The sequence below is a fragment of the Magallana gigas genome, chromosome 2, assembly GCF_963853765.1.
Source record: "Magallana gigas chromosome 2, xbMagGiga1.1, whole genome shotgun sequence".
In the NCBI taxonomy this organism is placed as follows: Eukaryota; Metazoa; Mollusca; class Bivalvia; order Ostreida; family Ostreidae; genus Magallana; species Magallana gigas.
This window is the reverse complement of record NC_088854.1, coordinates 23,060,346-23,087,031: the sequence shown is the minus strand read 5'-3', so window position 1 is coordinate 23,087,031 and position 26,686 is coordinate 23,060,346. Positions and strand designations below refer to the sequence as shown.

General features: G+C 32.8%; 5 protein-coding genes and 1 pseudogene across 6 annotated transcripts in view; 3 read left to right on the top strand and 3 right to left on the bottom strand.

Annotated features, from left to right (window-relative positions):
- LOC117681472 (sacsin-like) overlaps nucleotides 1-26,686 on the top strand; it is a 166,813-nt gene that overhangs the window by 48,256 nt on the left and 91,871 nt on the right. The window lies entirely within an intron of this gene.
- Nucleotides 498-11,287, bottom strand: LOC105330015 (uncharacterized). Its single transcript, XM_066075682.1, has 3 exons — nucleotides 11,185-11,287; nucleotides 2,024-2,142; nucleotides 498-1,375 (listed from the first exon to the last, which is right to left on the bottom strand). Exons 1-3 carry the CDS (start codon nucleotides 11,214-11,216, stop codon nucleotides 639-641), a joined length of 888 nt encoding a protein of 295 aa, XP_065931754.1. The 5' UTR covers nucleotides 11,217-11,287; the 3' UTR covers nucleotides 498-638.
- Nucleotides 6,006-7,233, bottom strand: LOC105320121 (uncharacterized). Its single transcript, XM_034446205.2, has 3 exons — nucleotides 7,092-7,233; nucleotides 6,778-6,957; nucleotides 6,006-6,512 (listed from the first exon to the last, which is right to left on the bottom strand). Exons 1-3 carry the CDS (start codon nucleotides 7,152-7,154, stop codon nucleotides 6,006-6,008), a joined length of 750 nt encoding a protein of 249 aa, XP_034302096.2. The 5' UTR covers nucleotides 7,155-7,233.
- Nucleotides 8,729-10,128, bottom strand: LOC136272578 (uncharacterized; annotated as a pseudogene).
- Nucleotides 11,831-16,093, top strand: LOC105330016 (1,5-anhydro-D-fructose reductase). Its single transcript, XM_066077633.1, is given in 12 exon segments — nucleotides 11,831-11,971; nucleotides 12,302-12,469; nucleotides 12,554-12,569; nucleotides 12,572-12,669; nucleotides 12,883-12,960; nucleotides 13,220-13,336; nucleotides 13,835-13,940; nucleotides 14,256-14,259; nucleotides 14,374-14,455; nucleotides 14,664-14,747; nucleotides 15,699-15,781; nucleotides 15,968-16,093. Coding segments are annotated over 12 exon segments (972 nt in total). The 5' UTR covers nucleotides 11,831-11,878; the 3' UTR covers nucleotides 16,011-16,093.
- LOC136269771 (sacsin-like) overlaps nucleotides 25,096-26,686 on the top strand; it is a 37,494-nt gene continuing 35,903 nt past the window's right edge. Inside the window, exon 1 of one of the 2 annotated variants that reach the window (XM_066075675.1) lies at nucleotides 25,096-25,203. The gene's annotated coding sequence lies outside the window, so the exon portion shown is untranslated. The remainder of the gene's footprint in view (nucleotides 25,204-26,686) is intronic. The other variant, XM_066075674.1, reaches the window with a different exon arrangement.

Sequence of the window (26,686 nt, the reverse complement as noted above, 5' to 3'; positions counted from 1 at the left end):
AAAAACCACCAGAAAACACCCATATTTTGCTACAAAACATCAATATATCAAAATTAGGCAATCTTCATGACGTCATTTCTACATTATGACGTCATTGTGGTGATAATCTTTAGCACCCTTATTTTTGAATATGATTCTAACTATCTTTCACCTTATTTTTAAAGCTCTTTATAAAACTTTAATTTGGGGGGCAAAAAATGCATAAAACCGCACATAGTCCTTTAATTAATATGACGTTTGAATTCTACAACTGCATTACCATAATTTGTTCACAAAAGTGAACTTATCGGCATTCATCTACTGTGGCAATTTTTTACTTCTTGTGCTCCTGCAAATTATCACATTTTGACTCCCGGCCATATATATTATTACATGTTTTTCATTGTAACATTTTATATATCAAACAAATAGTTGAATTGTAAGACAATCTTTAAACAATTCACACTTCAGCCCGCCATAACAATAAACATGAACGTGTGTATGCCACTAGCAAATGACAAGTTCATCAATCTCCTTTAATGTTTTATTTTGGATATTTCATAATTCTATCAACATATTATTTACATGTATATGATTACAGTTTTCTTTTAATTATATACATGTAATATGACCTGATTTTAGAACTTATGTTACAGTATTTAGCTAAAAAATGAAATAATTGTTTGAAATATACATTCCTCATTCTTATCAATATGACATTTTAGCTGATAGCATTCCCCTGAATCTTCCCAAATGTACACTGTAAGTTCATCTCCTTCCAAGCACTCTCCTAAGTAATGTGACTGAATTTTGCTGATTCCCTTCCCTAGATTTTCCTCAGAGTCTGGCAGAGAACCAGTTCTGACAGCATGGTGAGCAGCATCCTTAGCGTACCTCACATATGCACTCCATGTAGCATGATTATTCATGTCTGTATCACTCCAGGCCACTTTCACATGGTAAACACTTGTGTTCTCTCCCTTTGGGAACTTCTCTAGTTTGTAGGACTCAAACTTTTTTGCTGACACTGCATATTTAACCTTCCACCAATCTGGAAGAGGCTTCGGTCGCCTTGTCTCCATGTCTATGCTGACAACTTGATTGACGTTACTTATCAGCAGTTCATTGCTTTCAGTTTTCATAAAAGAGTGGGAATTAAAAGATGTGTTCCCAATGTAACCTCCCCTGACTGTTGTCAACAGTGAACTTTTGGGTACATCAGGATCATAAAGAGCCTTTGTGAAGCAGACTTCTGATGTCACCAGGAAAGTTAATCGATCACTCGTCAATTTTTCAAAGTCTCGGAATGTTCTTCCCGTTTCATCAAGTGGCTGATGATGAACAAACATGCGGCCTGATACCACGAGGTTCATCATGTTCCATAATTTTGGCTGCCCTAAAAAACACATTTCCTCATTAACTTCTAGTGAAATTTTTTTCTTAATAATTCGATTAAAAAAAAATATAATGATAAAAATACTAGAGTACATGTAAATGTAAAACTATATATAAACATACATTTAAAAAAAATCAAACTAAGGAACAGTAACATCTAGGATCTATTTCAACTTTTGAAAAACTGCAAGGAAATATTTTGACAAAAGGCTTTCATGCCATCACCTCTTCTTGATGTTATATTGATGTCTTGGTATTATTCCCTTTATTACATGAATATCATTCAGTTTTATAAAATGAACAGGGAAATAGCATTTCAGGATACATCTGTATCACCAAAGTTTTATTTTTGCATGTAAAAGTGTACTTAAGCTAACAATGAATCATTAATTTAAAAGCTGGAAATACACAATAAAGTTAATTCATGCACAACACATTTTTATCAAATTGAAAGAAATATCTACACATTGTATTAGCATCCACATGCAGTTTTATTTAAAAAGAAAATTTAAAAAATATAGTTCTATGATAAACAAAAATTCTTATCAACAGATCTAACCATATTTTTCTGTCAGGGTAGTTTTAGAAACAATGATGGCCAGCTATATGTACTCAAGTTTATGTTAGTAAATGTTTTTGGAGTCCTTACCGTAGACGTCGTAGTCTGACATTGTTGGACCAGGATGTCTAACTACAGCCTCCACCGCTGTCTCATCCACGGAGAGAAGCTTAAATCCACAAGTTTTCAAAAAGTGACGAGAAATTCTCCTAAAAAAAAAGGAAACAAAAATTGTTGACAAACATGTGTACATGTACCAACACAGCAGCCACAATGTTTTTGTTTTTTTTTTTTTTTTATTGTAAACATATTTCAGTATATTTGTTTTTAAATTGAGTAATAAATTTTGTTTCTATTTTGCAGTTTAATATAAACACAATGAAACAGGTTGATGTTGTTTTGTCTGTTCTTTTTATTTTAGCAATTTTTTTTTTTTTTTTATATTTGATATTATGATATAATAATTTTCTTCATTGCATGCAAAATTATCAGTAAAACTTCACAAAGAATTCATACTTATGTGCCTGGAGTTAAAAAATAAAGTGCATGTAAAAACATAAAAAAATAGAAATGCATTGTACCTTATTCATATCTAAAACAAAGCATATTGTTATCAATGAAATTGTAAATACATGTATAAAAAACATTCCCCTTTATTTAATATAAAAAAACAATAATATTAAATTAAATTAATCAATAATATTAAAAAACTTTTATAATTTTTTTGGGTAAATTACATTCAATTTGAATGTTTTCAAAGAAGTATTTGGTTATCAAATATAATCAATGTAGATCACCACAAAATACCCAAGAAAATAAAATTTGTACATGTGCATGCACTTTCTATACACTAGGTCACATATTGAAACTGTAAATGTGTGTAAAAGCAAGTGATTGTCTCTATTTAAGGCTTTAAGCACTATAATATTTTATTCGACTCTCAAGAAAAATCCTTAAAAGTTTACTTTAAAAATAATAAAATCAAAGTGTAATAGTGTGTATATTAGCTATATAATAGGTTCAGTACTGCCACACTCCTACTAGCACTAGCTAGTGGGTTAACCCTTTAGATCAGTTGGTAGAGCATTGGCTTTTAAACTGATGGGTCCTCAGTTCAAGCCTAGTTGTGGTCATCCCTCCTTATCTATTACATTGACAAAATAACCCATGTGGAGTGGTTTAAAGGGTCTCATGGTATGGAAATCTCAACAGAAGAGCAGGAAGAGTGTAATGGTGTGTACAGTACCGACCAGTTCCCACCTACATATAACACCAGAGCAAACCTCAACTAAACCCAGGGTTTACTCTGGGTCTGCTATTTGATAATTTGTGTCTATTCGGGCTTTACTTTGGGTCCACTAGGGGTTTATTTGGGGTATGCTATGAGGTCCACTGTACGACTGAAGTGTGAAGCAGGCAGGTCTTTTATCTTACCATCTTACGGCCTCTAATTCCCACCCCATGTATATTCGAAATGCACATGTTGCATCTGCTTTTAGGGGTCTACTTTTGATGGAGGTTTACTCTCTGTGTCCACTCTGGGTTTACTTTGGGTTTATTCAGGGTTAACTCTGGGTCTGCTCTAGTAAACCCAGAGTAAACCCCAAGCAGACCCCAAATGTAAACCCAGAGTTTAGTTGGGATCTACTTTCTGTTGAGTTGGGTCTGATCTGTACTGTATATTAGATATAATATAGGCTCAGTACTGCCATGCTCCTACTAACACTAGCTAGTGGGTTGACCTTTGATCTCAATTGGAAAAGCGTGGGTTTGTAAACTGAAGGGTTCTGGGTTCAAGTCTAGATCATTCGTCTTCCTCTATTACAAAAGCAATGTGTTGCCATTGAAGCTATATTAAGACCTCTGATTGTGAGTCTATAGAATTAGTGGCAACTATAATGACTGTATTATCATATTAGAAGCTAATATATATAAAAGTTTGTTTGACCTAATCCGATTCTCGAAAATATTTAAATTGGCAGCATGCAATGTCAACATGTATCAGATTAAGGAGGCTCAGGGTGGTAAACAAATTGCATTATATATTATATTTCTAGTAATAAAGAATATATTCCCTACCTAATAATACTTTGATTGGGGTATTTTATTTTTAGTAATGAGAAAAATATATAACGTCAGGTGCCTGTGATAATATTTACATGTAGATGTCAAGAAAAAATCCATAAGTTATTGCTGTAACCAGAGACATAAATAACGGAGATTGGCAACTCCGCCATTAGCTTGTTTTGTTGTTAAAAAATGGTACGGAACCAACCTTACTTTGAGAACTACATTTTATTTAACTGAGATAATGATCTTAAACCAAAAGTATATTGTTTTAACGAAAAGTGTGCATAGGTTTTAGACATTCTAGAAACAAAAAATTGAAAAATAAGATTAATATTTAGAAAATATACATTGTAATGGCCAGCTATAAAACATCGGCAAAATCTCAGAAGACGGGTAGCCAACTGCCTCCTAAAACTCCTCTTTTAATATTGTTTGTATGACATAAACTCATGAAAATATAATATTTTGAATGTTTTGGTAATTGGTTTTAGCTGTTTATATTTCGATATAATTGTTTACTAGAAAGATATACTGATTTAAACTGGGAAAAATTTACAATAGAGATTTCAATCAGTTGCCAATCTCTGTTATTTATGTCTCTGCTGTAACTAACATACATTCTAACTAATTTTAATATTTTCCTATATTTCTTGATGGAGGATAACTTTCACTAAAACTTGCCATGGCCAGCCAGTCCTTCAAATCTGGTTAAGAGCATCTTAAATTTTGCTAGCCAAGGCTTTTTAAAAGTATGTAAAAAGCAAAGATAGGGGTCACCAGAATGGGAATGGGATATCCATTTATCCATGGTAGAATTGATATACAGTAGTTGGAATCTATGGGGTTTCTCTGCATAACTCATGTATAGCTGATGTTACATATATACAGATATAAAATTAATGTTATCAGTTGGGTACTCCCACGGAATTCTAGACGTTTCGTGACCAAGACGGTTCGTGACCCGGACGTTCCGAGACCTTATAAGATTTTTCGTGACCAAGATGTTTCGTGACTAACATGTTTCGAGACCTAGAATAAGATGTTTCGGGACTTGAGAAAATATAAAGATTTAACATTAAGTATGTTATACAGTAACGTAATTATTTTTTGCGTAATTAATAATGTAATACAGTTAATCAATTCCTAATAAATCAGAGGAAATGCGGATTGATCGTACGTGATATCGTGAGTAAGTAAAACTTTTTCATGGATGATAAAAAGTAAGTTTAATTCGTCATTTTTATATGATGTTAAATTATTTGATTAATAAATCTAAATCAACTGTCGCATTGTAGTTATAACATAATATGAAATTAGTTCTATCATGTCGATGATAATATGGTATTCCGGTGTCTTTTCATTAACGTTATATAATGGATACCATTGTACCTAGTGTGTATAATTCTAACATTTCAAGACTTGTACCCTTATCATATTTATTAGGAAGTTGTCTTCATTGTCATTGTTAATCATATAAACCCATGTATAAGGCTGGGTGGACATATTATGCATTTAGGGTCATATCTTATATATAATTAGTATCTTGTTGCTTGGGTGTCTTTTTTGACAATAATTTATATATTTCTTCTTCTCATCGAAGTCAATATAGTACAATGTACTAAAAAAAACCACTGTGACAGGCATCCTACCTTCTTTTACTTGGCCATTATTTAACATTATGAAGGAAACAAATTCAATGATAAGTTGTACTCCTTTAATATTTAATAAAGCTATAACAGGCATAGAAACAGTAAGACATGACATTATTTAGAGGTAATTAAATCTGTGAAATAACAATACTAGTACTGCATCTACAAACAGCTATAAGCACTACATATCAAAACATAATGCATAATCAAAATCAGCATTACACATCAAAACATTATGCACATCAAAATCAATCACATGCGCATGAACAAATAACAGTTACATAACAAGCACTACAAAGTTATGTGCAACAGCATTGCACATCACTACTGCATAATCACATTAACTGCTACATTTACACTGGAACTGGCCCATACAAGGATGCACAAAAACGCAGGAGTTGTGTAGTCGAGACTCCTCCATTGTTGTACTCCTCCCACTTCTGGAAAAGTCTTCCATTCAGTTCTCGAGACTTCTTTCGGTGGAGACGTTCCATCTTTCCCTCAGAGAGCAGCCTTGCCTGCAGGGGAATGTTCTCCGCTTCTTTGTAGAGCTCGGTCAGAAGAAGATAGAACGGCACAGGCCCTTGCTGGTTCACATGTCGGTTGAGGCGGTTGTGCCAGCCTTCAAGGTCATTATTAGTCCTCACAGAAAGCATGAATACACTCCAGTTCTTCACAGGAAATACAGGATTGGTTATCCACTGTCTCCAGATGTAATCCATGAAGGTGATCAGCAAGTTGGACCTTGCCCTCTGCTCCAAGTGTTGGAACACTGGCACAATGTGTTCAGGCGGAAGAAAGGGTAGTGCCATCACCTGCCTCAGGGAGGAGAATATGTCCCCTCTCTCATTGTAAGCTCTCTGAAAAAAAATGAAAAACAGTATTACTTTCCAGTGATTATAAAAATAACATTATACATACATTATGTTCAATTTGTTATCATTATTACCAATTTATTATCAAGCTAATAGAATTTTTTTTACTATGGAAACATTAATTAAGACAATAGACTCGTGAACATTATACATACATTATTTTCAATTTGTTATCATTATTACCAATTTGTTATCAAGCTAATAGAATTTTTTTTCCAATGGAAACATTAATTAAGACAATAGCCTTTACCTGCAACCCTAATTCTTGCACTTTCCGGAAGACAGCTTGGGTCCAGTGAAACGCACAACCTTGAATGATGAATCCAGGGAAACGATCCTGGATGGCTCTCCACATTGCCGCTTCAAAGTCGACCACAAAACCCTGCAGACAGATTTGCTCTGGAAGAAGATGGTCAATCTGGCGAAGTATCTGCAAAAGAATTGAATTGCATTATGGATAAATTCTTGATTCATTTTAGGAATTTATTTGCTTTCGGAAGATTGAAATATTTATTGTGGTGATACATGTACTGATATAACACTACATTATAAGTACTACAATACCTCATAATAGTCCTCCTTCCTCTTCCTAGACATGAAGCAGAATACCAGAGGAACCTGCTTCATGTGCTGGCCACTTCAAATGAAGGCATGGATGCTGAGAAGCTGGGTCCATGGCTTCTTCACTACATGGAAGGTGGAGTCCATATACCAAGTCTTTGCCTTGGACAGGAGTTCAAGCTGGTGTTCCGAGTAGACTAGCAGGTGTCTCTGTCCAGATGCATAGACATCAAGCGTCTTAAAGTTGGGGATCTGGTCCTCCAAAAACTGTTGATCCAGCTAAAAGATACAATAAAAGTTTGTCAATATTATAAATATTTAATGACACAAACTATCAAAAACAATTATAATAAGAACACATTTGATCTCTTAAACTTATATTCATTTACCTCAAAGTCCAAGTCCTTTGGGTCCTTGGGTCTCTTTGTAAGCCTCACTCTGTTCGCCATTCTTGTGAGGTTGGCTGGTTTTGGTCTGCTGGCTGGGGGTGCATTTACGTTTGCAGATTTCGACATCACTTCTTCCACTATGCGAGGGGCTGAACAGGTGAAGATATTCTGTCTTGCATTCTGTTTTACCTAAAAATAAAAGAATTTGTTGTTCATCAAGTCAAAATAATTTTTTAGAATATGAAATATAATGCAGTTTACAAGGTTAGTTAATGCAGTTTACAAATTAAGTTTTTTTACCTCTGTTTTCATTTTAATTGTCAGCTATTTAATAATATTTAAAAATAATCAATTGATGTGGTGCCTTGGTCATAAAATTAAAATGTTTCATAAATATTCCATAAATAGTCAGAGTATAATGGTAATATCTTAATGAGTTTCATAATTATACATGTAGATATTATTTTATAGGGGATTCAAGTGAACTTTATAAATCTACAAACAATTAATATATGCATAGTATTTACATATTTACTTTCTTTTCTAATTTGTTATTTTAAATATATGTGTTTATAATGTAAAACATATATTTTACTTACCATTCATGTTGTCTTCGCTGTTGTCTTCTTGAAGTCGCAAGAAAAAGTGACATTGGGAAGCCCATGTGTTGACAAGGTCTCTTCATTAACCTCCTCATAATTAGTACCTCACCCCTTCTATGTGTACGGGTAATACACCGTCTAATAGCACCTGGTAGCCCCTTCCATGTATACTAGGAATACCCCGCTGTCATCTTGTTGTTTTAGCAATTAAAACAAGGTACACATAGGATAACACATGCTTAAGTACAGTACCTTTGATGTTGTGTATACGTAATTATATTTATTTACTGTTCTATATAGGAAATAAATTAATATGTTTACAAATCTACCTTATTTCTTCGTGTTTATATTTAATTATTATATTAATCATATATATCCTCTTTGTAGTTAGTTGTTTTTAACTGCTTTTATTCACGGAATAACGTTACGTGAATTTTTTTTTGTCACAATTGTATAATGGTTTTGGTTTTGTGTTTCTTCGATGTTTTTTTTTTTATATATGAGTTATGATAATAAAAAAATAACGAGGTTTTGTATTTCCCAACGGTTTAATAAAGAAATATTTATCAAGTCCCTAAACGTCGTAATGTAGGTCACGAAAGATCCAGGACCCGAAAGGTCTGGGTCACGAAACGTCGTGTGAACCAAGTCACGAAAGGTCCGGGTCACGAAAAGTCTTGCATCCCTCCCACGTAGGAGGTAGGTACTAGGGTAGTGCCATCACCTGCCTCAGGAAGGAGAATATGTCCCCTCTCTCATTGTAAGCTCTCTGAAAAAAAATGAAAAACAGTATTACTTTCCAGTGATTATAAAAATAACATTATACATACATTATGTTCAATTTGTTATCATTATTACCAATTTATTATCAAGCTAATAGAATATTTTTACTATGGAAACATTAATTAAGACAATAGACTCGTGAACATTATACATACATTATTTTCAATTTGTTATCATTATTACCAATTTGTTATCAAGCTAATAGATTTTTTTCCAATGGAAACATTAATTAAGACAATAGCCTTTACCTGCAACCCTAATTCTTGCACTTTCCGGAAGACAGCTTGGGTCCAGTGAAACGCACAACCTTGAATGATGAATCCAGGGAAACGATCCTGGATGGCTCTCCACATTGCCGCTTCAAAGTCGACCACAAAACCCTGCAGACAGATTTGCTCTGGAAGAAGATGGTCAATCTGGCGAAGTATCTGCAAAAGAATTGAATTGCATTATGGATAAATTCTTGATTCATTTTAGGAATTTATTTGCTTTCGGAAGATTGAAATATTTATTGTGGTGATACATGTACTGATATAACACTACATTATAAGTACTACAATACCTCATAATAGTCCTCCTTCCTCTTCCTAGACATGAAGCAGAATACCAGAGGAACCTGCTTCATGTGCTGGCCACTTCGAATGAAGGCATGGATGCTGAGAAGCTGGGTCCATGGCTTCTTCACTACATGGAAGGTGGAGTCCATATACCAAGTCTTTGCCTTGGACAGGAGTTCAAGCTGGTGTTCCGAGTAGACTAGCAGGTGTCTCTGTCCAGATGCATAGACATCAAGCGTCTTAAAGTTGGGGATCTGGTCCTCCAAAAACTGTTGATCCAGCTAAAAGATACAATAAAAGTTTGTCAATATTATAAATATTTAATGACACAAACTATCAAAAACAATTATAATAAGAACACATTTGATCTCTTAAACTTATATTTATTTACCTCAAAGTCCAAGTCCTTTGGGTCCTTGGGTCTCTTTGTAAGCCTCACTCTGTTCGCCATTCTTGTGAGGTTGGCTGGTTTTGGTCTGCTGGCTGGGGGTGCATTTACGTCTGCAGATTTCGACATCACTTCTTCCACTATGCGAGGGGCTGAACAGGTGAAGATATTCTGTCTTGCATTCTGTTTTACCTAAAAATAAAAGAATTTGTTGTTCATCAAGTCAAAATAATTTTTTAGAATATGAAATATAATGCAGTTTACAAGGTTAGTTAATGCAGTTTACAAATTAAGTTTTTTTACCTCTGTTTTCATTTTAATTGTCAGCTATTTAATAATATTTAAAAATAATCAATTGATGTGGTGCCTTGGTCATAAAATTAAAATGTTTCATAAATATTCCATAAATAGTCAGAGTATAATGGTAATATCTTAATTAGTTTCATAATTATACATGTAGATATTATTTTATAGGGGATTCAAGTGAACTTTATAAATCTACAAACAATTAATATATGCATAGTATTTACATATTTACTTTCTTTTCTAATTTGTTATTTTAAATATATGTGTTTATAATGTAAAACATATATTTTACTTACCATTCATGTTGTCTTCGCTGTTGTCTTCTTGAAGTCGCAAGAAAAAGTGACATTGGGAAGCCCATGTGTTGACAAGGTCTCTTCATTAATTACCTCCTCATAATTAGTACCTCACCCCTTCTATGTGTACGGGTAATACACCGTCTAATAGCACCTGGTAGCCCCTTCCATGTATACTAGGAATACCCCGCTGTCATCTTGTTGTTTTAGCAATTAAAACAAGGTACACATAGGATAACACATGCTTAAGTACAGTACCTTTGATGTTGTGTATACGTAATTATATTACTGTTCTATATAGGAAATAAATTAATATGTTTACAAATCTACCTTATTTCTTCGTGTTTATATTTAATTATTATATTAATCATATATATCCTCTTTGTAGTTAGTTGTTTTTAACTGCTTTTATTCACGGAATAACGTTACGTGAATTTTTTTTTGTCACAATTGCACAATGGTTTTGGTTTTGTGTTTCTTCGATGTTTTTTTTTTATATATGAGTTATGATAATAAAAAAATAACGAGGTTTTGTATTTCCCAACGGTTTAATAAAGAAATATTTATCAAGTCCCTAAACGTCGTAATGTAGGTCACGAAAGATCCAGGACCCGAAAGGTCTGGGTCACGAAACGTCGTGTGAACCAAGTCACGAAAGGTCCGGGTCACGAAAAGTCTTGCATCCCTCCCACGTAGGAGGTAGGTACTAGTATTTCTCTACATTTATAAATAAAACACATCCGCGTAAAATATCTGTCTATAAACTATGTCATACTTATAACCAGGATTTCGTGCTACTGAGGCCATGGTAAAATGATTTCGTTCTATTTCATGACACCACCAGTCCACTTTTACCCAATGTATACATACAACTCGGAATATCTAACCCGACTTAATTCATTTTATTTGTTTACCTTAAATACCAATCCCGACATTCAACTTTGATTCTAATCTACAGTAGAACTAATTAGTATGGCAAATATTTCTTCTTTATATTTGTAAAAAAAACAAAATGTCTTCGCGAATAAAAGGCAAGGGGGGGGGGGGGGTGTCTGCTCAGTATTTCACACATTATCTGAAACTTACGTAATGATAACGAAAAAAATGTTGTAGATGTAATATGCAGCGTTTTGACCTTTATCGTCAGACACATTATCGTCAGGCCCCTCAGTAGCATTGGGAGGGGGCCTGTCCCCATGCCCACTATTTCTTGGAGCAAACACTTTTTTTTAAATTTTCGTATAAAAATTGAATTTATCATGGACTGCCCACGGCCCCCGCTTTTTGGGACTATCTAAAAATGAAGTTAAAATCAGGAAACTCAACAGTATTACGTATACCCCCCCCCCCCCCCCCCCTGACAGCTAGTGGCAGACAGATTTACCAATGTTTACCGCTCACACTGTTATCCGAGGTTTATCTCCTGTTTATTTTCGATCGACCGAGACTGAAAATCTGCGAGTGAAATCATGGCAGCCAGAAAGGTTCCCGTTATTCCTCTCCCAGGAACCAATGGTTATCCGATGATAGGGCTTGGAACATTTACTATCTTTGAGAGACGAGTAAGATTATAAGACATTTCTTTGAATGATAAGTATGCATACTTCAAACAGTTGTTAAACATGTTAAAATGTCGATGCAACGTGCATATAAATTTATAAACAGGTTGGGCATGGAATCTTTGATAAGAATTCGAGTCATTTATATATAAATTATGGCTTTTTGTTTGTAATATGACTATGTATGTGAATTTGTGCATATGAAAAAGTTTTGACAACGTGTGTATTTTGGAGGGGTGGTGGTACAAAAGAGTCAGAAACTGAAAACTACGTCACTATGATCGACTTAATACATATATTTTTGTTCATTAAACTGTGTTATTCCTTTACTAGGGAAGTAACGACGAGGTGAAAGAAGCCGTGAAGTGCGCCATTGACTGTGGGTATAGGAGTCTGGACTGCGCCCTGGTCTACCAGAACGAGTCGTCCGTAGGTCAAGCCGTGGCCGACAAAATCAGGGACGGCGTGGTCAAGAGGGAGGATTTGTTTATCACAACCAAGGCATGTTCATGACTGGATATCGCAGTATGAGTGGAGGGTATCTTAACAGTTGTTGAACTGATTGTTTGTTTAACCTTGTTTCAGCTGTGGGACACTCACCATAACCGGCGAATATCCGGGAGAACTGTATGAAGTCTCTGAACAGTCTGAAGTGTGGTTACATCGACCTCTATCTCATACACTGGCCATTCGGTTTCGAGGTATTAAAAAAACCGGATGGTTTCCGAATGTGTTCAAATAATTGTGGCATTAATGATTCTTAGAAATTTGGAAATAAAAAGCAACAATTAATTTTAAATTAGCTTGATATATTGATAAAATTCATAAAAACAAACACCTTAAAATGAAAATTAAAAAGAAAACCAGGTCATAACCATTTTTTTCTTTACATGTACATGTATATAATAAATTAGGATGGGGACGAGTATTTTCCGATGGGAGACGATGGAAAGGCCAGGTTTTCTGACCATGATTATGTTGATGTCTGGAAGGTGAGATTGTACCATATAGTATATTAAACATGTGTTAATATGTAACTGCAACTAACATAAACTTATGAAATGAAGCAATGAACTATAAATTATATCGTACATGTACATGTAAATGTACTTTGGTCATTGTATTGTACACGAACATGTATAATTATATAGCTCCATATCATGACATGGGAAAATTTTTAATATTGAAGGTAAGGTTTCGTTCACTTTCATACACTTGATATTTTACCATGAGGACTTTTTACTGTTCTAGGGTATGGAGAAGTTGGTAGATGAAGGTTTGGTAAAATCCATTGGCTTGTCAAACTTCAACGAAAGTCAGATTGAGCGTGTAATTAAGAATTGTCGCATCAAACCTAGCAACCTACAGGTATGTTTAATTACTCGATCACAGAACTGTTAGAACTAGATTTTAGAGAAGCACGGACCACTGAAGTATATTAGTCAAGTATGTATAGAACCATTTTAGCAAGACCTTGGACTTTCGATAGGACGTAACTATCTTTCTTGCATCAAAACATGTTAAACATTAAGTTGAGGTCAAGTGAAATATGCAAAAATTGCGTAGTCTTTGCAGCTTTAAAGCCAGACAACTCTTGTTGATTTCAAAGAGATCTTTTCTCGTAATAACGAAATAATTAACTCGTATGAACGAAATCTTTTCTTGTTATTACGAGATCTTTTCTCGTAATAACGAGATAATTAACTCGTTATAACGAGATCTTTTCTCGTAAATATTTTTTTTTATGTGGCCCTATTCGTCTTTCGTAAAAAATGCACATACACGTAATATGAATTATAATTTTGAAGGAAACGCATGTAAATACGACAATTAAAAATAAAGCTTTTTTTTTCTTTAAATTAATAGATCGAGGTCCATCCTTACTTCTCGAACAAAAAACTGGTCGATTTCTGTACTGCCAACGGAATCACGGTGACGGCCTACGCGCCGCTTGGGAACCCGAACAGAACAGGTAATACACAAAGTACATGTTTAAGTCAGCATTTTTAGAGCATAGCAATGTAATGAAAACCTTTATTTTACATAATGTACAACAGTATAAGAAACACGGTAATATAAGGCAACACCCTAGTAGCTAGAACTTGACATAGGAAAGTATACATGCAATATATACATGTACGTAAAATTATATGATTATAAAGGAAAAACACTTAAACGCCAACATTGAAAAATAGAAATCTACACAAATTTTAGTGGCATTTATCTGTTACTCGAAATTTGGGCTTACTTTGTCTACATCCGACCGGAATTGTTTCTCGTCCATCAGGGAGGTAAAAAAAAATCCGAGACCGATCCTGGGTTTCCGACGATGGTGTGTCTGACAGAGTTTGAATATGTATTGTTCTCTGTGACATGAAATTGGGTTTATTATTTACTTTCAATAGGGCTGGAGATAAAGATCCCGTCGTATTTGATGAACCAATCCTAAAAGAAATCGCGGAAAGAAAGAAAAAGTCCATAGCGCAAGTAAGATTTGTTGTTAGAGTTATCTTTCTTTCATCACAACGTTGATCAATGCACAACATCATTCGAAGTAACAGTGATATAAAGTATACTAATAATATTACAATCATTAATTGATTAAATGTCATCATATGATACCATACTTGTAAGTTGTTTTCACATTTTAACATGACTGTCAATGGATATATTTTTTTGTGCTTTTTACATGTAGGTTTGCCTTAGGTTTCTGCTGCAGCGGAACATTGTTGTCATTCCAAAGAGCGTCAATCCACAAAGAATCAAAGAGAATATCGACGTAAGTAGTTATTTATATTGCGAAAAACATGACTTTATCTTGTTCAGTTCTAGAATGTGTTACCATTCGGTAAATTTACTTGTATTTCCATGAGAAAGAGATCATTAACACTTTACGAAGTTATTAAATAATTAATGGTGGAAGGGATTTACATATATTTACATTCAATGTATATATCCCCTTAGGTTTGCATTAGAAATCTGTGACATTTGTTTTTCTATAACACACCAAACCTGATCACTTCGTATGAGCGTAAGTAAATGTCATCACGCGTTTTGAATAGATTTATTATAATTGTATAATTAAACAAAACTTTCAAACTTACATTACCAATTTGATATTGTACTTATGAAAAATAACCCTTTAATTCATATATATTCGTTAATACATAGTAAAGATTTTTCTTGACAAAGTTTCTTGCAATATATATTTATTTTCTGCAATGTTGCTACCTTCATAATCCGAATCATCAAAGAAAGAATTTTATTGTTTATATTTGCATCTTTCTTTTAACAAATTATTAAATTGATCGTAAAAAGTAAGAAAAAAAATTAACAAAATTATTGTTAATGTACATTAGTTCTTTATATAAAAGAAATACTAGCCAAATCGTCTTCAATGGGAATTTGAGTCTGACTTCATCATGATTATTTCGTGCAGTCCGTGATTTTTTAGGTCGCTGAATGTTTCAACCTATCTGTCAGTTTCGACAGAGATGTGAATTACAATCAATTTCTGTTAAATAATTAGAGGGAATTATACTTGGTGGATGTAAATATAATCATGGCTTTAAAGCGACAATACGGAAATATTTTGTAAAAATATACATCAATATATGAATATAACTATAAGCATTGAATGCTTCAGTACGTACAAGTATACATACATTTATATATACACATTACACTTTGAACATACTGTATATCTGTAATTGTTTGATTTTTAAAACAGATTTTAGATTTTGAGTTATCTGACGAGGAAATGAAAGCCATCTGGTCATTAGATAGCGGAAAGCGGTTTTACATAGAACCGATGTACGTATTTACTTGTAATGTGTTTCTTGGAAATATACATAAACCTATCCTATATTAGAAACATATTGTTTTTAAGATACACTGTGTAAATTTTGAAATAAAACAAAAATGTTATTCGTAATGTTTTGATGCTGGCATATAGTACGTACTGAAGTATATCAATTAATTGTACGATTTTGTTTTCAGTGCAAAAACCCACAAGTATTATCCATTTGACGACGTAAAATAGATTGGTGCAGATCAATTTATACACTGTAGAGAATTCTTTACTTAACATGTATTGAATGATTAAAATTATTTCAAAATACTTAAGCTTGTCTTTGTTGTATATTACTAAATTGTTTTATCTACACGTCTTGTAGAAAAACTTATTTCAAACTTCCGTTGCAATATTCCAAACTGAAAATGTAGCTCTCAAAGTATTTTTTTAGATTTATGAATGGGGAAAACTCAAAAATATTTAAAGCTACCATTGAAGACATGCAACAAACGCATTGGCCGTATATTTTGATAAATTAATGAATAAATGAAAATTAAAGTTTGCCTAGATGCTAACATGTAGTATTATCGATATAACAAGAAGGTATCAATTAAAATGACTGGTCTTTTTAAAGAGTTCAATGGGCGATTGATTTCGTGGCGTTCTTTCACAAAATGCAGGTGCACCGAACAGTGAAAATCTCAAGTAAACGCCAATATACAATTTGTTCGACTACAAATTATTTATAGTTTGGGTTGTTCTTATTGTGCAAAAGATTGTGCACATATTATATTATTTCACCAAGATGCATAATAACGTAATAGTTTGAATCTCAAAAAGCAGTTTACTTGTTTACTTAAAGCCCACTACTTTAGCCACTTAGCTGTGACGATACTTAACAAAATCGATTAATACAAAAAAATTTGTTGTAATGGGCTAACTTAAACCATTATTCGTATCATGTAGAAATGCAGGTTTCCCTTAGAAACAATTTCATTTGTGCAGGATTATGTCGACACATGGTTATCAAAAACCCTGTCGCTATCAAAATGTTGCTAAAATTCTTATTTTTTATCGTCCGATTTATATTCAACACTGTTAAATTTTAGATTATATTAAGATTCTTTTATTTAGAAAAAAAAAATAAAAAAATAAAGATTTACACATCATAAACAATAATGAAATCCAATCGCAAAGTTTACAAATGCTAACAGTTTTAGATAATTGCAAACAGGATTGACGGAGTAAAATCAGATTGTACTTGAAGGGCGTATGGGACACCTATCGATATTGATGTGAATAAAAGTACATTAAAATAAAAATACATTCACCATTTTAAAATGTTCAAATGTTACAATATTTAACCCAAAAGATGTTTAAAAACTTTTTTTTAAAGAAGGAAATTATTATTTAGAAAACAATTATAATGAACAACCAGCGTTATTCGAACTCGATATAGTCAGTCTGCTTATTTTGATTCTGCGCTTTTAAAGCTATTGACTTGCACACCAAGTAAACAGGTAAGCAACCTGATAGGAACTCAAAAGTATTTTTGTTTACGCACCATTTATGATAAGATACCATTTTTGCATGGTTGAGAAGGCATTTCTCACCTTTTGTAGCATGCACGTATCTAAGGGTAAGGGGTGCCAGGATTATGCTTTCTATTATTTTTTGTGGGGTTTTTGTCTTTATTATATATTTATCACCATTATCAATCTTTGATCTTTTCTGTAATATTAAGATTATCGGCGAAGATGGTTTTTATTCAATATTTAACTTTAAGAAGAAAAAATACCGTTTCAATATACGTACGTAACTAAAATATAAATCGAAATATTTTTTTTTTTCGATGACAAAAAACCCAATGCTTAATTGAAAATTAAAGAATATTTTATCAAATCTTTTTGTTAGTTGGCACTACACTCTGCTTATAATGTAACTTGTTATCAATATTTACCTCCTTTTTTTCAAGACACCCGAACAAGCTTGAATTAGATATTATTTACATTCCATATATTTTTAGCTGGTAAAGTGTGTTGAAAGTTGCGGCAGTTATAACACTGTAATGCACACAGGGTAATCAAAGGTTAAAATGATGAGTTTTATTATGATGTCACAAACATTGAACGCTGTAAACTGCAACGTCACAAGAGAAAATCAAAAGTTCACGCTTGTGGCTGTTACTGTGACTCTTTTATTAATATGAACTTACCCTAAGGAATTTTAAGGTATAAATCACATTAGGAGATCTAGACACGACATTAAATTAAAAACAAATGTAAATATAAGCTTTAAATCATGATTTTCTGAAGTATCGCTGCAGTTATGAGACTGTATATACTTTCAAAAATCATGATTCAATGCTATAATAAAAAACTTTTCATCAAATTATTTAACACAAGAATTTTGATTTCACGTAAAATAAAAAAAAACTTGTGATTTATGCGGGATTTAAGGGAACTAGCAGTGCATAAAAAAATCCTAAATAACACGGGCTTTATTAAAAAAATTCTGTAACAATCGATATCAAATTCATAGCTGGCATGAAACAACACAAAATAAAACATTTTATGCTTATTTGGATCGTTTTATTAATTAATATTTTTTTTTTTAAAGTTATTTCAATAACTGATATTTTCAGTTTCCTCAATCGGCACCTTGAAGCTTTCTTAAAATGGCTATATGGGTATCTACGGGTAGCCTGTGTATGCTCTTGGAGGTCGAACAAGACAAGGATGGAACGATGTTTACAATTACAGTACTTACTATATGTATTATACACGAATTAAGGTACTTCACTACACCTAGACTTATACTTTATAAGACACTACGTCACAAGATGGCGATTTAAATGTTTTGCTAAACTGTTTGTATCAATCAATTCAGATGTATACCGTCATAGCCCAGTGGTTCAAGTATCAGGCTTGTGAACTGCAGATCATTAGTTCGAATCCGCCTGTGGCTTTTGTTCATGTTTACTGAATAAAATTTTTAAAAATATCATTTTTATCCAAAATTACACATTTTTTCGCCTATTTGACATATATACTTCTTATCTACCATACCCTCTATCATAATTAATTAATTTTCTGCTGATTTGAGAAAATATTTGAAGGTACAATGTATAGTGAAGTATCTTAAAGTTGATTTCAAATTTACTAAACTATGCATTAAAAACCACTATTTGATATTTAATTTTTTTTCATTCGCAGACAGGTTGTCTAACTGGATTGTTTCGATTTCAGTCTTTAATGCTGACACGAATTCATAAAAGCATTTGCTCGCCATATTTAGTTTCGATCGCTCCTCTACTGCCACTGGGGTATATATACTGGTTGAGAAAGTTACGGTCGGTTGCATTCCGATCGAGGCATTCACGTTGCACGGACTTCTAAATGCATGAACTACACATTATAGCAAAATGTAGTAATAAAGAAAACAACAATCAATGAAATACAAACTATATTTATTCTTTGAAAAGCTGCCAAATGTACCCGTATTATTTTGCACAGACTGTGCTGCCTTACTTCGCATGCACACGTGTGTCGTTCATACAGAGTGCAAAACGTCTGCATCTTCTTGAAAACCCCGGCGGCACTACATCCAACACGATAGCTTATTGATAGTAAATCGAAGAAAAATGTTTCCATCCCTTCCTACAAAAACTCTTCGTTTCTAAAATCGATAATTGCTCGATCTGCCACAGTGTGTGGTTTGCGCATGTCCGATGTTATAACACAGGAAAACGGTCTACAATATTTGAGGAATTTTTGAAATATCTGCGCCTGGATTTCAGTCTGTCTTGTAAAACTCTTGTTTCGTCGTTTATTGGATATATCTTGCCAGTGCAGTGGTTGTCATATTACTTTTGTTCAAAACGCTTTACTTCACGTCTTTTCGTCCAAGGTAACGTGTTTGGATATATGAAATTCCTGAATGCGGTGAAGCATGAATAACGCTCTCGGCCTTATATAGTGGGTGTGTAGCGATGAGCAGGACAATAGAAATCGACAACTAATATGGCGGTAGTCGAAGATAAAAGGGAAATAATGCGTCGGTTGACAATGGCTTTCTCGCGGTGTCAATTTCAACTCTTACCCTCCCAAACAGGCACTATTTAAATAATAATCTATTGCACATGCATGAGAAAAAGAGTATTCCTTTTTCAGTGGAAACCCTTACATCAATATTCATTGATTTCTTAATTTCTCAAGTCGTTTCATTTATAATAAAAAATATTCTAAAAATGCCTTGTGATACATTAAATGTTTTAAGGAAATCATACACGACATAATTTATCAAATTATTTGAAAATTTATATATAAAAAAAAATACAAAAAATGTTTGACTTTTTGATTCTGAAGAAATTTTCGACCTACGCCTGGCATTGGACGTTTAAAAAAGTTATATTTACAACCATTCGGTATTTTTTTTTTTTAAAGTATTCTTATTCAATGGTTTTCGAGGGGTGTCAATTTCAGCTCTAACCCTCCCAAACAGGCACTATTTGTTTTATTATACTGAATGTCTTACTTGTAAATAAAACAATACGGAATAACGTGAATTCTATGGCGAACCGTATGCGCATAATTTACTTTCTTTATGTCATATGGCAACCAAATTATGTGCACAGATAGAATTGAACAAAGATAACCAAATTGATCAGGGATTGAAGTATCAGGACGGGTCAATATTGATCATGTAATGGAATGCTTTGATTGATTAGAAATTCTCCTTCTCCTTGCCAGTATTCCTAACAATATTTTTTCCCATTGTATGCATGTGGCTATCTTTCTGATAAAATGTTTTTCTTACCAAGAAACCTAGGTATCGCGAGAAATTTCTAATATTTAGTAGATCTAGAAGTCTACCGAAGAATGTACTTAGGATATGGAAACATTTTGTTTTTTGTCTTAGACAAAATTTAAAAGAAACGAAAATGTTTTTCTTGAATACACCTGACTGCTTTTTTATTATTATTAGTCGATGAATGCCTTTTGTCGTTAAAAAAAATGTTTTGGATTCTTTCTGTAAACTTTATATACTTTTTGCATGTAGCATATGTAGATGAAGGAACCATTATTTATGAAATATATGACAAACACGCAAATGCGCCTTGAAAGGTGTGTAAACAATGTAATGCCTAATGCAACTTTCAAAAACCATCTTCATATTTTGCATACATGTATATGGACATTGGTACACGAATGTAGAATTTCATTGTTTAGAAAACTGTACTTCATTTGGGCGTGTTTATGGTCCAGAGGGGTTCTATGGTAAAGGTGGGACCATTTGTTATACAATCCATAGATTTTAAAATAATATTATCTTCTAAATTGAATGTTAAAAGCAAAGAGCTTGCTTGCTTAAGTTAAACTAGGTTCCTTCTACAAAAAAAAAAAACACCATGCATTTCCCTAGCTTAGGAATTGGAGTATTAGGTCAGGGCCATATCGATTGTATTTTGTAGGTGTAAATGTTTAAAGTTTTCCTCGTCTATTTCAAAACAAATCATTTTTCCATATTTCTTTTTTAATATATTATTTCAAAATGCTTGCATTACCAGTACCAGGAAACGGGAAATCATATCGTAGACACCACGTGACAATCGTTATTTACGTGGTATTTAAAAGGTTTATATTCTGCTTTCGTCAGATAAAGAAGACCCTAAAGACATGCAAGTTGAAGATCTTTCAATTTGATTTAACAAGGTAAGAAAAGATCTAATAATGTGCGTTCCTTATTTTAAATTCATTTTATATTTGTTCGTCGTTGTGCATCGTTTATAGTTTGTTGTTTGCAGACTGTTTATCAATTTTAGACAGTTGTCCGAAGCTATTTGACAAAACCTGATAATTTTTTTATATTATGCACCTGTGTAATAACGGCATGAATTGTAAAATCCATGATCCAATTCTAGAATGTCATGCATGCTTATGAAAAGGAGATGGGGGAATAAGATGGCGCAAATGCCCATTCGATTTAGTAGTGAAATACATTTTAAAATTATTTTCCCCAATTAGATCTATTCAAATATATTATGATACAAGTTTGCAAAAGCAAAATTTCTACCTATAGTCTGTTTTTAATATATTAAACAAAAAATAAGAAAAAAAATATTGTCGGAAATTTTGGTGGTATCGAACCAATACCATAAAAACCCTAAATATATAAGGTTAGCTTATGTCAGGTACTCTAACCACTGAGCCATTTCAGACACAAAAAAGTGGTCTCTTTAAATATTATGTGTGACTTTGGCCACGAACTACCGAACTTGTATTATTTTTTCAAAACGTTCAATTGTTGGGATACAAAATGATATTTTTAATGTAGAGTGGGTCATCTCTCCACGTTTTTGTTGATCGAAATCGGTTTGTTTTTCAATAGACCATAATTAGAATATGAGAACAATATGGAGCACAGACCCACTCTATAAAAGAAAATGCCTTGAAGTTCTAAAAAATGACAGTGTTTGCAGGTTTTGATACGTATACATGTACTCCTGTTTGAGTCAACATATTCCAAGTATTGAACATACCTATAGGATAAAAATCAATGGTTTGTTAAATATATATTGTTTTAAATGATTTTAAAAAATAACCATCAGATTTATTGATACCTTAATTTTTCAGTAGCATGTCGGATGGTGTATGGGCATTTTACATGCCTTATCCACCCATCTTCTTTTGGGTAAAATTGAAGCAAATCTTTAACAAAAATTGTGAAATTTATTCTCGGGATTTGCTAGTTAACTTCAATCTTAATCAAAATGAATAGAAATAACTTGCAAAATATATAATAATTTCTTTCAAAGTACCTTGCTAAAGTTGGGGGACAAAGTAAATGAGATATTTTTAGGTATATGACTTTTTTTCTTTCTTGTTCATGTAATTTTTTCGTATTTATATATAATCAGATTATAAAAATGCTAGTACTCTGCACAATTCGTCATACAAGTAGAAACAAGAAACAAATCACTTTAGATAAAGTTTCTCTAGTTTAAAGTTGGTCTCTTATGTAAATAAAATTTATCTACTACAATATTCCCCAAAAAACTAGAAAGATAACCAAGGTGCCGTGCTCACTTGAACGTGCTCTTAACATTATTGATTCGGACTCCACCGGCTTTTGATAAATTATCTCTCTATTCTAAACACATAATTCAATTTAAGAAAAGAATTTTTATGTCCTCCATTTATCTTATGCTAAAATGTGTGGAAACCAGTTCCATCTTGGTCCTGCAGCTTTGTAAATTTTTACTCCTTTAAACACTACAAGTCATGATTTGATGAATATTTTCATTTATTAATGACGAAGATAAACAACTAACTACAAATAAACTACCTTAACTACTAGGGAGATCCCAGATAAACATAAAGAGACTTATTAAGCACCTAATTTCAGACAGGCAGTGGGATCTCCCTAAAGACTAAGTAAGATATAATTATCATTGATGAATACACATTTAGAAGATGGGAGATCCCAAGATAACATATATCCAAACTAGTCTACAACAATGGTAGGTGCCGTGCTCACTTGAACGTGCTCTTTACATTATTGATTCGGACAACACCGGCTTGATAAATTACATGTATCTCTCTATTCTAAACACATAATTCAATTTAAGATAAGAATTTTGAATTGAATGGCACTCATAGATCGACCAGGATTTTGAGTGAAGATTATATAATAACTATAAGATTAATCTAAAAAAAAAGTACACGACCATCCACATCAAATTTGTGCTTACACGTTCAATTTCTGCTACTGTAGAGTAACTGATGGGTGTAAGTTGGCATTTTAGTTTGATGACTAAAGACTTCCGTGACTTTTTTATGTGTGATGTTTATTAACTTTTTTAATTTCACATTAATTTATTTATATTTCATTGTTCAGTCGAACTATAAACCATTAAAGGATTGACTGAATAATTATTTTTATTCATCAAGAAATGAATCAAAAAACCGCATAGCAAATAGTTTGCAAGGCGGTTTTTAGGTTCATTTCTCGATGAGCAAAAAAATATTGTTAATGCTTATAATTCTTTTTTAAATACAAATAATGTTTAATTAAGCTAAATTTATCGTAAATAACAAGAATCAACAAGATACAAACAAATGTTATTAACACCGCTGGGCCCTGCACTGCGATTACTCACTGACGCCAAGTTGGACAATGTTTTACTGATTGCGATTTTTTTGATTACCTGTGCATTTCCTGGCATTACCACTGATCTGATGGATCCTTCTTTTCTATGCCCGCTTATAAACATGGTATGGCGGAGTTCTACCCTCCTCACAAAGTGCCTCTGAGGCAGTATGCCATGTACCTTTGTTTACATTTTGCAATCCTAGGTATGTTGCACATCAATTTTGAAAACTGGTATTTTTTCTCTGATGTGTCTGAATAGCAGATATCCTCGTTGATATTATTAATCACTTCTTTTATGCAGTGATTGAACAAAGTGGTTTTTAGCAGACGTTTATCTATATTTCATTCATTGCGCATATCCAAAAAAATTAGAGTTATACTTCTTTGTCTGTGGAGTTATCGGTCTTGACATTATCTAGATTAGATTTGCCTTTGATTAAAAGATTAAAAAAATTAACTCAATGAATGAAATTATAAATTAATCAATAAAAATAATTTGTTAAAATGTTTTTTTTTTTTCGTTTTGACTAAAACTTACAAAGGCAAATGCAAATATTATACACTACTCATTCATCTGTTTTGTTTTTGTACGCGTTATATATTTAATTCTCGATATCTTCATAATTTTTACATGTATATGTAGCAGTGCCCGTGTGTAGAAAGAAGTTCGGCAATCACTCATTTATCAGAAAACGAATGAATTGGTCAAAAGTGAGAGATGGGGAGAAAAGCAATGAATTATTTTTAAAATTCTAATGAGTGTTTAACATGGAAATTAACAATGTTTCATGTATCTAGAACTTCTTGTATTTCAAACGATTTACTCAAAAGTAAATATCTTTAAAAAAAAATAGAGCTTACTAGATTTGTATCATGAAGACAGATTCTAAAGAATACCGAGTTAGCAGTTTCTACATCATCCTCATTTGTTCGTATTTTTATTGCCCCCCCCCCCTCCACACACACACACACACACACACACACACACACACACACACACACACACACACACACACACACACACACACACACACACACGTTTGCTGTGTTTAAATTCCGCTTTCTTCTTATTCATGTTTAAGAAATAAAATCAATAGTCTACTAATGCTTCACCAAGCCAGAACCACTTAAACATCACGTGACTATACGTCATAGATTCATAAATTGAGTACATCATTTCTTCCATTGGCTTAGCATATTACGTCTCTTTGTTAGGCAACATGAAAAACTTCCTTAGATCCTGGCTTTGTGCACAAAGAATACAGGGCAGTGTGATTAAGTGATTAAGGTAAGATAGTAATATTTTTCATTATACCTAATCCTACTTAGAATTATTTTTCAAAAGAAAAGGGCCTAGTATATATATATATATATATATACACGTGAATCTCGATAACTCGAACTTCAGGGGACCATGATTAAACTTCGAGAGATCAAGAGTTCGAGAGATCGAAAGTTTTAAAAAATCCAGAAATTTTTGTTCCGGTCATTTTGGTTCTAAAATTATAGTAGCCGGAAATTTATATTTATAACATGGAAGGATAGTCTGACATGATTTCAATCGTATTTCCTGCTACTTTACTTTAATTTAAACAATACAGAACCTACTTGTATGGTTTTTAAGTGTATTTTTTTCACGTTGAAAAACTTTTAAGTAATTATGTTTTCTTAATCATTACGTTTATTTTAAATAAAGCGCATTTACCGTAAAATTCACAAATAGATCACATACAAATTACCTATCTTCCCTTTAAAGAAGCAAGGGGGTAGTTTCAATTACGTAATCAACCAATTGACACTACCACACTAGCCTCCAGAAGTTCACTCAACCATCCAGGTAAGGTCCACGCAGTACTATTATTATACGCTTGATTGGCCGCGTGTGTACACAGCAACCACTTCGAGTTGTCAAGAGTGAAAAACAATGAAATATGTATAACGGGACCCACGTTTTACTTCGAGAGATCAAGAACTTTGAGAGATCGGAGTTCGAGAGATCAAGAGTAAATTTCCTTAGTTATATAGAGAAAAAAATTGGGACCGTGAGTTCACTTCGAGAGATCAAGAACTTCGAGAGATCGAAGTTCGAGCCATCGAGTGTCACCTGTATATATATATATATATATATATATATATATATATATATATATATATATATATATATATATATATATATATATATATATATATATATATATATATCTTTGGTGATTTATGCAGGATATGAGAGTAGCGACATTGTAGGAAAATAATTTTATGTATATTTTAATATTTTCCGCATTGATCGCTTCCTTCATATAGCCTGCATGAATCATCATCAGAGAGCATTTCAATGTTTATACATACATCTTTCTTTTATTAAATCGTTGAATCAATCTTAGATATTAGGTAAAAATAAATTAATTATTGTTAATGTATATCAGTACGTAAGATAAATGAAATTCCACCGTCGTCTTATATTGGAATTTGAGTCTGACATCATCATGATTATTTTGCGCAGTCTGAGTCTTTTCGTAGGTTGCTAAAGGTTTCGTCAGATCAATAAACTGGTTATAACTGGATCATTCAACCCACTCAGTTTCTATAGAGCTATGGATTATAAAAGTTTTTTTTAAGAAATAAAGGAGAAAATACTAGGTATATGTAAATGCATCAACTCAAGATTATAATGCCAGAATTTTGTGGCATTTTTTGGTTGATGCCGAGCTGCAGACGAGCGGTCTGTATATAAAAAGGAGCACTCTTCATGTTCCATTGGCTTTCAGCCAAAC